At 41.0% G+C, this 15555-nt stretch overlaps 2 protein-coding genes across 7 annotated transcripts in view; one reads left to right on the top strand and one right to left on the bottom strand.

The window, feature by feature from the left end:
• HELQ (helicase, POLQ like) overlaps positions 1-8732 on the bottom strand; it is a 29881-nt gene extending 21149 nt beyond the window's left edge. The window contains exons 1-4 of one of the 5 annotated variants that reach the window (XM_075998669.1): positions 8394-8732; positions 5478-6192; positions 1191-1369; positions 418-618 (exon numbers count right to left, since the gene is read on the bottom strand). In XM_075998669.1, the coding sequence (XP_075854784.1) occupies positions 418-618; positions 1191-1369; positions 5478-6192; positions 8394-8573 (1275 nt within the window). In that variant the 5' untranslated portion in view covers positions 8574-8732. Of the gene's footprint in view, positions 1-417; positions 619-1190; positions 1370-3763; positions 4784-5353; positions 6193-8393 lie in introns of those variants that run through there. The other 4 variants (XM_075998670.1, XM_075998671.1, XR_012915731.1 and 1 more) reach the window with 4 other exon arrangements.
• A 178-nt stretch (positions 8733-8910) lies between these two features.
• MRPS18C (mitochondrial ribosomal protein S18C) lies at positions 8911-14189 on the top strand. 2 transcript variants are annotated; one of them, XM_012766743.3, is made up of 6 exons: positions 8913-9069; positions 9864-9919; positions 11878-11961; positions 13298-13355; positions 13928-13987; positions 14073-14189. In XM_012766743.3, the coding sequence occupies exons 1-6, from the start codon at positions 8970-8972 to the stop codon at positions 14147-14149; spliced, it is 435 nt and encodes a 144-aa protein (XP_012622197.1). In that variant the 5' UTR covers positions 8913-8969; the 3' UTR covers positions 14150-14189. The 2 variants fall into 2 exon arrangements, with proteins under 2 accessions (XP_075854789.1, XP_012622197.1); XM_075998674.1 differs by lacking the exon at positions 11878-11961 and having other exon boundaries at positions 8911-9069; positions 14073-14185.
• The last annotated feature ends 1366 nt before the right edge of the window (positions 14190-15555 follow it).

Raw genomic sequence — 15555 nt, 5'->3', positions numbered from 1 at the left:
AGAAGTCAATCTTCACCTAATGCCTATATAAAACATGCATATATTTGTATACAATGAACATATAATCTTTACTTTATAACTTTTAACTATTCTAGAGATAACAACTTTAGCACATATATTAATACATTATTTCTCTTATATTTTGTTAATGAGTTTGGGGGCAATATCCTGATAAATCTAGGATTCACAAGTCCTATTATAAAATAGTATACCGCACACACACATATTCATACTTCAGGACACACTTGACACAAAAGCAAATTTAAGCTTATCAACTATGGAATGTCTTCACCTGTCTTGACTTTAAATTCAATTACTTACTCTTATAGAGGTATACTAAGCAGACCCACATAATAATCAGAATAATAAATCTTAGTATAAGAAAAATGTTAATAAACGACAGAAGTAGTAACTAACCTCATCTACAACAACCAGGCCCAGACTGCTGACCCTCCCAGTTTCAATCAAGGAGTTCACCAAGCTATGTCCTTTTTCGATAGTGGCAATATACAGTGATTTCTTCCCCCTTCTTTTAGTTGGAGGAAATCTTCCTTTGCTCCCAGCGTATTCTTCAACAAAGAAACCGAGTTCTATACCAAAACTTGACAAACCTGAAATCTAGAATAGGAGTTAAAGTAAACAAAAAAAAACACACGTAAGTAATAACTCTAATTATTAAGTGCTCACTGGGATTCATAAGACAGCTAAAGTGGTGTTTCATACCAATCAATGGGGACAAGGTAACAGATAAGACACACATGTCTAAGAAATGCCATAATGTGTTGATCTTTGCAAACTAAATGCAACTGTTTAAATATAGAATAGGAAAGTAAATTTCAATTGTCTCCTTTGATGCCAGAAAGTATCAGAATAACTCACTTATTTAAAAAAAATAATTGGTTAGCTTCTGCTTGAAGAAACAGGCTAAATATTAATAGAACATAGAGTAAAATGGAGTTTAATTCACCAGTTTAGAAAAAAAATAAAACTTTCTGCAACAGGTAATTAGCATTTCAAGAGATTTTAAGTAAGTACCCAATACTGCTTTTACACAGCCTAAAATATTAAATCTTCATCATTAAGAAGCACTTCTTCTCAGCCAATAAAATGTTGTTACATTTATGCTAATTTTTATATCTTAATGTCAAAATAATGTTAGCAAATAACATTTGTTTTAAATAAACTCATACCTTTTCTTGGACAATTGCCACGTATGGAAGGATCATTAAAACATCTTTCTGCTGGCAAAGAAGTTCTTGTAGCATTATGATCTCAGCCACAAGGGTTTTTCCACCACTTGTTGGCAAGGAATATATTAAATTTTTTCTTTCTTGCACAGAATTCAATGTTAAACAAGTATGCTGCCATTCTGTGGAATTAAAACAAAAGGCACTATTTTTACCATCTATACTTTAAATCTCAAAAAAAATTTTTTTCTAAGAAAAAAATCAAATTCTTTCCTTAATGGCAGTCTTCTCATAGGATATAGTTATAATCAGTGTTAAATGTCAAAAATTGGCTGGGCGCAGAGGCTCACGCCTGTAATCCTAGCACTCTGGGAGGCAGAGGCGGGAGGATCGTTTGAGCTCAGGAGTTTGAGACCAGCCTGAGTAAGAGCAAGACCCCGTCCCTACTAAAAATAGAAAAAAAATTAATTCGCCAACTAAAGATAATACATAAAAAATTAACCGGGCGTGGTGGCGCATGCCTGTAGTCCCAGCTACTTAGGAGGCTGAGGCAGGAGGATCGCTTGAGCCCAGGAGTTGGAGGCTGCTGTGAGCGAGGCTGACACCATGGCACTCTAGCCTGGGCAACAGAGTGAGACTGTGACTCAAAGAAAAAAAAGTCAAAAATCCCAAACGTGCAGTGAACACAGCCAGAAAGAGTCTCATTCAGGCCTGGTTAGCAAGGTGGGCAACCTGTCTGTCTATTCATCAGCTGCAGACTTGGGTCTAAGTTCCCAGCAGGGCAGACAGCAGCCTGGTCAACAAGGAGCATCATCTGGGACATCAGAGGAGGAAAAAGACAGTGCAAGGACTTGTGTGAATTCTACAGTTATCCTCTTATGTTTTGCAAAGAGATTATGTAAATTTCCTTTCCTTATTCACCCAAAAGCCAACCTAGAGAGAATGAAGGGGAGGAGAGAAAATAATCTATGAGGTTTTATACAAACCAATAAAAATTTCAACCAGGGTGGGGCGAGGTGGCTCACGCCTGTAATCCTAGCACGCTGAGAGGCCGAGGCGGGGCAGATCATTTGAGCTCAGGAGTTCGAAACCAGCCTGAGCAAGAGCGAGAGACCCCGTCTCTACTAAAAATATAAATTATTTGGCCAACTAAAATATATAGAAATAATTAGCCGGGCATGGCGACCCTTGCCTGTAGTCCCAGCTACTAGGGAGGCTGAGGCAGGAGGATCCCTTGAGCCTGGGAGTTGGAGGTTGCTGTAAACTAGGCTGATGCCACGGCACTCTAGTCCGGGAAACAGAGTGAGACTCTGTCTCAAAAAAGAACAAAAACAAAAAAAAAACTTCCACCAGCCTTATAGAGACCTGAACTTTGAATGGCCTAAAAACTATTTTAAACTGATAAGACTGTTTAAATCAGCTAGGATTAACTGGTACATCTAGGATTCCCACAACTTAGCAAAGTGGGATTCATGAAACACACCAGATCCAAGACATGGCATAAAAACCAGTACTGACTACTCTGTAGGATACTTTCATGATGTAGATCAAGTTCTCAAAATGTGCATCAGTAGAAAATGGGCAAAATATAATACATTTCACAACAGGAAGAAATGCAAATGGCCAATAAATACATGAAAAGACCCTCAACTGTTTTCTACTGGGATGGCAAAATAAATAAAATAAAAACCAAATAACTCCCAAAAAATAGAAAGCCTCCCCCCCCCACACACACACACACAATCCAGATTTGGTGAGAATGAGGAGACACAGCCATTCTCATGGATGGTTTGTAAGAACATAAATTGCTACTATCCTTTTGGAAAGTAATCTAGCAGTAAAAACCGCACATTGCCTTTGAGCTAGCATTACTACTTATAGGACTCTACATCTATAGAAATAAGAGCTAGTCAGGCACGGTGGCTTGCCCCTGTAATCTTGGCACTTTGGGACGCCAAGGCAGGAGGATTGCTCGAGGTCAGGAGTTCAAGACCAGCCTGTGCAAGAGGGAGACCCCATCTCTACCAAAAAGAAAAAGGAAAAAAAGAAAAAATTAAACAGGCATGGTGGCATGCACCTAGAGTCCCAGCTACTCAGGAAGCTGAGGCAGAAGAACTGCTTGAGTTCAGGAGTCTGAGGTTGCAGTGAACTATGATGATGCTATTACACTCTACCCAGGGCAACAGAATGAGACTGTCTCAAAAAAAGAAAAACAAAAAATATATAAAATGATCAAGAGATAATATTTATCTTAGCTCTTGGGAGGCCGAGGCGGGCGGATTGCTCAAGGTCAGGAGTTCAAAACCAGCCTGAGCGAGACCCCGTCTCTACTATAAATAGAAAGAAATTAATTGGCCAACTGATATATATATAAAAAATTAGCCGGGCATGGTGGCGCATGCCTGTAGTCCCAGCTACCCGGGAGGCTGAGGCAGAAGGATCACTCGAGCCCAGGAGTTTGAGGTTGCTGTGAGCTAGGCTGACGCCACGGCACTCACTCTAGCCCGGGCAACAAAGTGAGACTCTGTCTCAAAAAAAAAAAAAAAAAAAAAAAAAAAAGAGATAATATTTAGGAATATCACCTATCTTCCTACATTAAAAAAATAAATATTAACTTAGTTCTGAACACTTTAAGCATATAAAATACATTAAACATGTAATTCTATGATAAAAAGGCAAAGATAACAGTATAAGCTTGAGGTTCTCTAGCTTGTGGTTCATAAACTTTTGGGCACATAGGAATCCCCTGCAGGCTTGTTAAAACAGACTGCCAGGTCTCACTCCAAGAGGGTTCTGATGCAGCAAGTCTATGGCTAGTCTTGATAATGTGTATTTCTTCAAATTTCCAACTGATATGGATGCTGCAGTCCACATCTTGAGAACCACTGCTTTAGCTTAATAAAAAATAGCACATATTTGTTCTTTAAACTGGTCATGTTATTAAGCCAGTTTTGCAAGTAAAAAGAGATTATTTACTGAAGTTCTTACTTAGAAGCTACCGCTATAATTGACAGTCATTACCAACATCTAATTTGGCATGTCCTTGACACAGAATCTAACTTGCAAAACAATCATCTTTTTAAAAATTTTTCTTAACAGATGAAGAACTAAGGCTCAGAGTGCTAAACCTGTCTTTAAGTGACAAGGCCAGAATTCATAAGGAGGCTCATAACCCCCAGCAGCTGAGAACCTACCAAGAGCGTACCAGGCACAGTGCTAGTTACGTAAGGAAAGCTGAGTTAGTCAGAGCCCTGTTTTCGGGGTACTCATTCTGGCAAGAGGCAAAGATTAAACAAAGAACAAGGTGTTAGAAGAAAAGCAGAGGGAAGAAAGTTAACATCTGCTTCAAAGGCAATGCACACCATAAGCTCTTACACCATGAACTAGACTATTTAGAATTGAACTCTTGTAGAGTCTTACGTTAGACTTTGATTGTTCCCTGTAATTCTACTTGTCCAACCTGATTGTCTTCTTCCTCAGAACTCATGTTTTCATACTGTTCGTAAGATTCTAACAGGAGTTCCAGAAATACTTATGAAATGATAGCTTGACGGGCTGATCTTCCAGCGTGGCCCTTCCAGTCAAGTGTCCCTTGTCTAAAATGACACATATATGAAATACATACAATGATCCAGGATTTAAAAAAAAACACATTATAAAGTACATTATTATTATTATTTCTTTGCATGTAAATATTAACTGCAGCTGTCTTTAAAGATATTTAATCTTCATCGGTGGTTTTACTAATACTGACTTCTTTCACTAGAGACATCTGAACGTTCAAAGGAATTTCACTAAGTTTTGGCAGAGGAGAACCAGCCAACGAAACATTAGCTAAGAAAACTGAGGAACAGGTAGACAATCAGAGAAAAAACCAGGGTGGTGTGTCAAGAGGTCAAGAAATAGGAGTTTTAAGAAGGGTGTGGTCAATGGCCTCAGGTAAGTTACTGAGAAATCAGGTAAGGTAAGCATTTAAAAAAAAAGTACCACTGGATTTAGACACCCTACGCATCACATCCTAAGCAAAAGCATGGAACACAGAAGTAGTAGAAAGGACAGAGGAATTATCTGAGGTGAGGAAGAGAAGGATAACTGGTTTGATAAGGGTGACTGCAAAGGGAAGAAGTTCAGCTGCCGCAGCATAGGAATGGAAGCATGAGAGATACCTGGTACTCGGATTTATTTTCAAGATGAGAAATATGACCATGAAAGCATTTGCTTCTGTTGATTTGCACTAATATTATAACGATGGGAAAATTTTTTTTTTCCATTCCAGCAAAAAAGCATTACCATATAATTTTTCAATTCCCTTGAATTGAAAATAAAGGTCTCTCACTTTGCTGGGTAAAGAATAAAAAGGACCCAGGTCATGTGATGACGACTCGATTGTTTTCTTAGCAACACTCATTTCTTCGGATAGGAGAGTCTCTTTCAGATGTTTGCTCCTAGAAAATACTGGTGTTTGGGCCTTGGCATTTCCGGTCATGGCACTTTTTAGATGATCCTTAACACTTTTTCTCCTATTCACATCTGAACTAGTTCCGACTTTAGATGACGACTCATCATTTTGCCGGGGTTGCTCTATGAGATTATGGGGGGATTCCTCATTCAACGTCTTGTGATAGGGTGAGTTCCGATCTCTCTCTTTAGTAGACTGATCGCCCAAATCATCTGAAGAGTTCTGTAAATTTTCAAAGTATAGAACCTGTGAAGAAGGTACATCATACAAAAGACCAGCTCCAGCTTCAACAGTGACATCTTCACGCCCACTCTGGTTCTCTGTGTGCTTATCAGTTTTTAAGTCAGCAAAGGTGCCTACAGGAGCAATGCTGGGTTTGTTTTTGACGCTCTCTGAACCAAGATCTGTACTGGCAAAGTTTGTAGCATGTTTCTTATGTTCAGGAAGTTGCATACGTTTTTGGTCCAGATCATCAACTTGAGCTAAAAAGGAGTTTTCAGTGAAGCTATCGTAGTCACCAAACATGTCTTCTTCGCTGTCATTAGGCTGCAAAGAAAAGAAAAATACGTATGGAAATTCTAACTTAAGAATAAAATCTCCAGCCTAGAAGCATACAATGATATGGTCACATGTGGTTCACAGACCTCTATGTAAATCACCTTATCAAACAGATATTATCATTACCAATTTACAGATGAAGAAATGGAGGCCCAGCAAGTTTAAGTGACTTACCTAAACAGCACTCCTGGAGTGTTATAATACTGAAATACTAATTCTTTTTTTTTTTTTGTGAGACAGAGTCTCACTCTGTTGCCCTGGCTAGAGTGCCTTGGCATCAGCCTAGCTCACAGCAACCTCAAACTCCTGGGCTCAAGCGATCCTCCTGCCTCAGCCTCCTGAGTAGCTGCGACTACAGGTATGCGCCACTATGCCCGGCTCATTTTTTTCTATATATTTTTAGTTGGTCAATTAATTTCTTTCTATTTTTAGTAGAGATGGGGTCTTGCTCTTGCTCAGGCTGGTTTTGAACTCCTGACCTTGAGTGATCCTCCCGCCTCGGCCTCCCAGAATGCTAGGATTACAGGCGAGGGCCACCTCGCCCGGCCCCTGGAATTCTAATTCTTAACCGTGTGCTAAATGCTTACATGGCAGTAAGACTCGTAGACATTTACGGAGATGTCAGCTCACTAGAAGATTCTGTTAACCGCAGTGCGCCCCACCCAAACTCCACCCTAGAGACTGGCCTGTCACAAAATCACGGTAGTACCACACTCCTAGGAAGTCCTGGAAGATTCTGGAAGGAATCTCCAAGGAAGTCCTAGGAATCTTGAGACTGAGAATCTGTACACTGACTTAGGGTGGTCTACCACGTGGAAGAGACTGGTAACTTGGAGGTAGCAATACACTGAAGCGATTAAGAACACAGGATTTAGAGTCAGAACTGCAGTATCTCAGCTTCTCAGGGCCTGATTACTGCACTAAAATCTAAATAATGTAACTCGTTTAATCAAGTCCCCAGCACCTAATGGGCCTTCCATAAATAATAGATTTTATTTAGTACAGCAGGAGCAGCAGTCATTTCGAAGTTTATATTAAATGCAGCTCGGTCATGCCACTTATTTGCTGCGTGTATTAATTACTTTTACGTCTAGGGTCTCCAGTTTCTTATATACCGTGTTTCCCTGAAAACAAGACAGGGTCTTATATTTATTTTTCCTCCAGAAGACACCCTAGGGCTTACTTTCTGGGGATGTGTTATTCTTTTTCAAGCACGGTACAACCATCTGCATTGATTCAAATAGAGTGAAGTCGTCTTCTTCTGGAACATCATCCTCACTCTCCAGACCCCGAATCCCATCCTGAATGTCTTGCGACTCTGTTTCCTTTAGAGCCACCGGCCCCCATCTCTCCTGTCGAGCGCTAGAGCTCTCACAGGGCGGATGAGAAGGGCTGCTCGTGTTCTTTCCCACTCCGCAACGACACGCATGGGTTGTGCAGATGCGCTGCGCAGCCACGCCCGTCACTAGGGCTGATTTTCATAGCCACGCCCACCACCAGCGCTGATTTTCATAGCCACGCCCATCACCAGGGCTGATTTTCATAGCCACGCCCATCACCAGCGCTGATTTTCATAGCCACGCCCCTCACCAAGGCTGATTTTCATAGCCACGCCCATCACCAGGGCTGATTTTCATAGCCATGCCCATCACCAGCGCTGATTTTCATAGCCACGCCCCTCACCAAGGATGAATTTCATAGCCACGCCCCCCACTGGTACTGATTTTCATAGCCACGCCCCTCACCAGGACTGATTTTCATAGCCACGCCCACCGCTGGAACTTATTTTCATAGCCACGCCCCTCACTAGGGCTGATTTTTCACAGCCACGCCCCTCACTAGGGCTGAATTTCGGGGTAGGGCGTCTATTGCCCCAATGCTTAGGCATCCTGCTGTGGCTTATTTTCCGGGATAGGTCTTATTTTCGGGGAAACACGGTACAGAAAAGGGGATTCTCAAGGCCGTACTTCCTAAGTGCCCGACAGACACTGGCAACAAATGAAAGCTACGCAGTAACCGGCTATGTGCTTGCACCCGGGGAGGGAACTGAGGGGAAGCTCGCAGTTTCACGTCCCAAGTCCTCCGTGCCTGGTGTCCCAGGTGGGCGGGCGTGGGGAGCAGGAGGTGGCCGGGGTTCGCGTCCCCGCCGCGACGGTGGCTAAAAGGCCGGGGGCGCGTCGGGGTCGTACCTCTGCCTCTTGCACGCCCGCGGTTCTCCGCCGCCGGCTCGCAGCGACCATTTCCTCCTCGTCTTTCTCCTCGTCGTCTTTCTCGGCCTCGGCGGCGGTGACAGGAACGCACCCGAGGCCCGGACGGTCCCTTTTGCGGACACACACCCGCCGGCGGATGCGGGAACCACCTTCTTCCATGGCCCGGCCGCCGCACTCAAGCGGGGAAGAGAGTGGGAGCCAGGGCGGAGGCGGCGACGAGAGAAAAACGGCGCTCGCGTCCCCGTCAGCCTTGGGGAAGAGACCCAGACATCAATCCCCACAGCGCTCGGGCCGGAAGGCACGCATGCGCAGGTGTGCGCCGCCTTCCCGCAGGCCAAACATCCGGTCACGTGACGTGCGCTGCGGCGAGCGCGCGAAAGAAATGCGACTGCGCGTTGGAAACCCCGCCTACGCGCTTCGGTTTAATTGGACGCCAGCGTTCGCTGGCGGAACCTTTGAAAGCGGTTCTCGCGCGCGCGCGCGCGGGTGGAAGAGCGCAGGAAGGGACCTGCCGGAAGAAGTGTGAACGACAGGAAGAGGAGGGACGGGGAAATCATGGCGGCCGTGGTCGCTGTTTGCAGTGGTCTAGGGAGGACAAAGTTGGCACGCTTGGTGACGGCTGCTGTCTGTTTCACACATCCTGGCCCTCACGCAGGTAAAGCCTCCATATCCTACGATTCCCCTCGTAGCATTGCAGCCACGGCCTTGTTCCTAATGGCCGGTCGAGTCCCTATTTAGCAAAACATGCACATTCTCCAAGATGGGTGGGCATGTGTAATGGCCCATGACTAGTGCTTTAGAACTGAACGGGACGTGAGATGTCCAGTCCACTCCTTTTTAAGTTTTAAACGTAACGAGGCAAATGATGGAGTGATTCTTAAAAAGAGACAGACACCTGCCTAAGAACTCTGGCTAAACTTGGTGAGGGAGGGACATTTCAGAGTCGCCCAGCGGCAAATTCCAGATGTCAAAGTACCCAATCGGGGCGACATTGTGACACAGGTCCTCACATCCCTAATTTCTGCAATTTTATCTTCTCTGTGCATCTCTTTTAATAACTACTCTCTGGAGAGGGTCTGGTAGTCATTTTCTTTTTGGTATGACAGTTCCAATTCTATTGCTTCTCCTGTAAGTATTTGCATCGCAGTCTGTCTCGTAACTATAAAGTGAAGGGAAAATAAATTTCAGGAAGAGAGCAGGTGAGACGTTGTACAGGTGGGAAACATGGGGTGCTTTTTACCCAAAGCCCTGTAAAGCACACTCATTTTAAGTCTTACTCTGTACCAAATCTGAATTAAAGGTTTTTAACCAATCATTGGGAGCAAATATAAAACCTCTTTTTTATGTTGTGTCCCTTGATTCATCTTGACTCCATAAAAACAAAATCCTTTCTTTAGCTACTCAACTAACAAAAAGAAATGATTTATTGCTCTCTTGGTTTAATTGTAGCACTGTGGAGCAGAGGTTGTTCACAGTATAAACAGGTGACCAGCAATGAGGACATGGTAAGAATTTTTTTTTCCTATTAGTAAGGCATTCCCAGATATGACCAAATTTAAAAATGACAATTAAGATAATTATTACTCTGAGTTTGGAAATTATAACCCATTGTTTATAGTCACCTAAGTGAATTTCGAAATAAGAGAATTCCTAGATTCCTAACAAGAAGCGTGGCTTCTGTAATACCATCTTTTCTTCCAAGATCTTAAATTTAGAGAATATGTGATTTGGGAATTTAACACATTGCCACACTAGAAAAACAATTTTTTTTCCTTGGGGCCATGGTATTTTATTACAAAAATAGATTAAAACTTCGAAAACAAAACAATCCTAATTTAATAAAAAATTTGTTATTTTTTATTGTTTTCTGCGTGTGAATTATATGCAACTTGAAGAATAGTTCATGCAGCTCCCAAGGTAGAGACGTGAGTTATATATGCTTCACCAGGCCCCAGGGCTCGTAACTAGCATGAGTTAAATACAACTCACATGGCAGCTAATGTGTTAGAAAAGTAGTTTTAGTGGATAGAATTGTAAATAATTGGACAAAGGGATTGTACAAAGCTTAGCTATAGGTTGGCACTATTGCCCATTTTGAATTCACATTTTTCCTACCTTTGTCTCATTTGCCACTTTGGTGGGGGGTGCCTTAGTAAATGAGATATAAAAATTAAAGTTTTATATCAGGACATTAAATACTGTTTCCTCTAACCTACACATGTATTGTTATGAGTTTAAAGTACTAACGTGGACTTGGGCAGCATAAGTATTCTTATTACATTCCAAGATCATTTGTTTGCCACTAATCAGAACATACAAATCACTTAGCACAGTGTTGAGAAGGAATGCAGTCATAGCATGTGACCTGAATGAAAACTAGATTAAGAAAGTTTGAAGAATTGGAACAAACAAAAGAACTTGTCTAATTCCTCTGAGCATCCATCCTGGTCAGATTGTAACAGTCCTTTTTTAGGTCATAAATTCCCCCAACACTAATGAAAGCTATAGATCCTCTCCATGGAAAAGCCAGGAAGTTCCATTCATTTGAAATTTTGCATACAATTACAGGGGTCATGGACTTCAAAGCTGTTTCTAGATTAAGAACCTCTATACCGGAGACAACCCTACCGGCTGTGGAAGAGAGAAACTGTAACAGAAGCATTAGAGGCAGTAGTGAAGAGAGAAAAGCCAAAAGGCTGACACAAACTTACATAGCAGTCTGGGGGGGCCACAAAATGGAAGTCAAAGAAACTTTTATTACAGTAAGCCTTGGGGTGTTCTCTATTTCTAAAATAAAAATAATGATGAAACACCGGATAAAGACTGGGCAAGGTGGCCGAAGCCTGTAATCCTAACACTTTGGGACGCTGAGGTAGGAGGGGCGTTTGAGCCCAGGAGTTTGAGGTTGCCACGAGCTGTAATAACACCACCACACTCTAGCCCAGGCAACAGCGAGAGGCTGTCTCAAAAAAAAACAAAAACAAAACATCTGATAGAGACAAATGGGGATAGATAACCTGTACTTAGGGATTATACTAATTTAGGAATAGCATGTTACCTATTGTATTGTAAGCTTTTCTTAATTTAAATCTTAATATTTTTTAGTTACTTGCATTGGAGCAATCACTTTCTTATTAGACTTGAATTTTTTTCTTCCACAAACCCTTTTATTCTACAAATATGTAACCTTATTCCAGAATCCTCCAGGAATTAGTTCTCCATTAGCCAAACTGAAACAAAGTAAAGGGCTTGTACAAAATACGTACAGTAAGAAAGGTATAACTATTCCTTTGGATGTGTTTAAATGGAGTATAGTAACCTTAAGATTTAATTTTCTTTTTATTTTTTTTTTATTTTTTTATTTTTATTTATTTATTTTTTTTCCCTAGTGGTGGCTGTTCTAGGAGATTTAATTTTCTTAAATTCAAAATTAACACATCACACTTTTCTTCCTTTATCTTAGCCTGTTCCAATGGAAAATCCTTATAAGGAGCCTCCTAAGAAATGTCTCTTGTGTGGAAAACGTGTAGATTATAAGAATGTACAGGTGAGATCTGGATTTACTTCACTATTTGTGATTTTAGGATTTTGCTCTTGTTTAGTCCTGCTTAAAAGAATGACGTCAGTTTTATAGCAGGCTTTTGTAGATGCAACTGTTTTAACACTTCCTAGTTTCCAATCTGGTTATAATCCTATGGATAAGGTTATATCTATGCTTCACTCAAATAAATGCCTCATTTACTATTATTTCCATTGAGTGTTTTTTCTCTGACCCACGTTTTCACAGCAAGTCATTGTGGTGGTTTTTGATTGGTGAGGGTGAGTACTTTGGGAAAAGGTCCTGTGCAGTTTTTTCTCTGTACCTCACCACCCATGTCACTGCTCCACATATTATTTATCTCTTATCTAGCTCTCAGCACAATTAGAAGTTGTAAATTTGGGGGAGTGGATGGTGCTGGAGTTACATATACAGGCAAGTCTAAAGTGATCACTGCCTTTGAGGGGGAAAAACTAAGAAATTAGTTTTATTAGTTATTTTTATTAGTTTTACAAATTATATAATAGCAAGATTTATAAACATAAAAGTGCCTACAACAGTGCCTAATGCCTAGAAAGTTCTAAAGATGTATTTAAATTAGTAAAGCATAAATTACAGTAAATGGCCGGATGTACTTGTACCTCTTGAAGATCTCAGTGTAGTCTGATAATTACCTTCGTAATTATGTGGTAGCCTGTCGCGATAGATGGAATGTTTTAGTACTACCGTGTTTTAAGCAACAGTATTTTAGAAAGACGTCTGTGGAAATCAAGGATACAGATTTAATATTGAAAGAATATGCTGACCAGGTGTGGTGGCTCACGCCTGTAATCCTAGCTCTCTGGGAGGCCGAGGCGGGAGGAAAATATCAGCCGGGCATGGTGGCGCATGCCTGTAATCCCAGCTACTCGGGAGGCTGAGGCAGGAGGATTGCCTGAGCCCAGGAGTTGGAGGTTGCTATGAGCTAGGCTGACGCCATGGCACTCTAGCCCGGGCAACAGAGTGAGACTCTGCCTCAAAATAAATAAATAAATAAATAAATAAATAAATAAATAAATAAATAAATAAATAAATAAATAAATAAATAAATAAATAAAGAGTATGCTGATTACTCTGTTAACTGTGTACAGACTTTGACACGCTATATAGATGATATTAACATTATTTTAAAAGATGACTTAATAGGATAAGCTAAATAGTTAAAAATTTTTTGTCTTATAAAATTCATGTGGAATTTAGATTTTTATATAAAAGTGGTAAGGTTTTTTTTTTTTTTACATTTACACATTTGCAGTGAATAACAAATATATTAATTTCTTTTCCTTCCAATAAAACCCCCAAACAGCTTCTGTCCCAGTTTATTTCTCCATTTACTGGATGCATTTATGGAAGGCACATAACAGGTATTTTGTTTTTTATTGCAACAATTTAAATGTGGTTAAGAATTGTGTCAATCTACTTCTGTTATTTAAGAAAACTGGCAAATTGTCAAATCGTGCCATAAATCATTATTAGACCAGATACTGCAGGGACTGGATTTAAGTACTTGGAGAAAGCCTCTTTTTAGGCTAAAAGGATTATAAGTTTGCATGTCTTCTTATGCTTGAAGTTAACTAGATTCTGACAACATACAGAAAACTTCAGCTTAAAAAAATTGTGTTCTTGTTTCAGAATATACTGTAATCATTCCTAGACAGATACTTAAAGACTTGGTGTCTGCACACTGTGGCCCATTAGGCCCAATTTGACCTGCCACGTGTTTTTTTTTAGTTTTCTTTACATAGCGCCATATGGTTGCCTTTGAGTTACGGCAGAGTTGAATAGTTGTGACGGACACTCTTATGGCCCACAAAGCCCACAAATGTATTTCTGGCCCTTGACAAAAAAAATGTTACCAACCCTTGACTTGTAAAATGGTTATAAATTTTGAGTATTGGTATTTTTTTTTTTTTGAGGAAACATCTTTATTTTATAGGTCTTTGTGGGACGAAACAGAGAGAAATCACAAAAGCAATTAAGAGAGCTCAAATACTGGGTAAGAGCACCTAACAACTGAATTGAGCTGAGTCAAAATTTTGCTCATTATCTTTCGTGAAAACTTTTAATTTATCTCTTTACAGGGTTTATGCCAGTTACATACAAGGATCCTGCGTATCTCAAAGACCCTAAAGTGTGCAACATCAGATATCGGGAATAAATTACATGACGTGACCGCCAATAAACTTATTTTACAGTAAGTGGTTGCATGATGCCAATATTGACTCTCAAACCATTGGTTAGAAAAGTGTTTCAGGAGTGAAACTTCTCTTCCATAGACAGTGAATGACTATTGAACAAATCACATATTCAAAACATTGATATGCACTGCATTTTAGATACTTTGAATAAAAGTGGTCCTGTGTGACTGCCACTTGTATGTGGCCCTGAAATGTAATGTACACACTCCTATAGTAATGTACACACTGATGCTGGCATAGTAAATGAGTGAGGGATAGCTTGGATTGGAATCTACTTTAGGCCCAGACTGTCTTACAGATGGGATTTTAGGGAAATGGACGCGTGGGAGTAGAATGCTTGCATAAAGTTCACATCTCACGTGATTGGCTGTGGAGTCGGAACTGCTCAGAGTGAGTTTCTAACTAGCAAACACAAGTGTGTCTGGTCAAGAGAGTGGTCTTCCCTTGGCAGAGATGTGACACTGGGACGGATAGTAGTCCTGCTACAGGAGGACAACATATTTATTCCTAGGTGAGTCCATCCTCAAACCAGTATTGACCTTCCCATAAAGGGATAATTTATACGTAATCTGTCATCAGTCGTTTTCTCTCACTCTAGTGATACGAGCAGTAGGAGTTGAGACGGACAACCCTGGTTGTCCTCCTCCTGCCATGTACGGTACGACAGTTACTTATGTAACCAGTCAAACATAACCCCAGCAGTACAAACTTAGGATTTGCCCAAATCCCTGGTATTATGTTGCTTCATAAACACACTATCGTAATTAGTGCATGGAAACACACAGAAGCGTTGTCACCTAGATAAGATTTTCTATATCAAGTCATTTCTCTAGGAAGACACGGAAGATCAAAGGTCAAAGTATGCATTGAGCATTTCATCCAGTGAGTAAAACATGGTGAAGGCTTCACGTGATGTGTACACTAAATGGAAAAGTGTGTGAAAAAGACAAACACATCTGCACATACTAGTAAAAGGTCTCTTAGGCAACTCCCACTTAACCCACTGGATTAAACTGGGGCTTTATGTCCTCCCTAAAAGTCAAACGGCTGTGACTCTCCTGTTGAATACCCTAAGAGTTTTGTTCCCAGACCTGTGGCATATGTGTTACTGTACTGATTAAATATGAGCAAATAAGTTATTGTTGGCCGGGTGCGATGGCTCATGCCTGTAATCCTAGCACTCTGGGAGGTCCAGGCAGGTGGATTACTCAAGGTCAGGAGTTAGAGACCAGCCTGAGCAAGAGTGAGACCCCATCTCTACTAAAAATAGAAAGAAATTAATTGGCCAACTAAAAATATATAGAAAAAAATCAGCCAGGCATGGTGGCGCATGCCTGTAGTCCCGGCTACTCGGGAGGCTGAGGCA

This window comes from Microcebus murinus, chromosome 29 (assembly GCF_040939455.1).
Source record: "Microcebus murinus isolate Inina chromosome 29, M.murinus_Inina_mat1.0, whole genome shotgun sequence".
Lineage (NCBI taxonomy): Eukaryota > Metazoa > Chordata > Mammalia > Primates > Cheirogaleidae > Microcebus > Microcebus murinus.
Note: the sequence above shows the minus strand (reverse complement) of the source record. Positions and strands in the feature narration are given on the sequence as shown.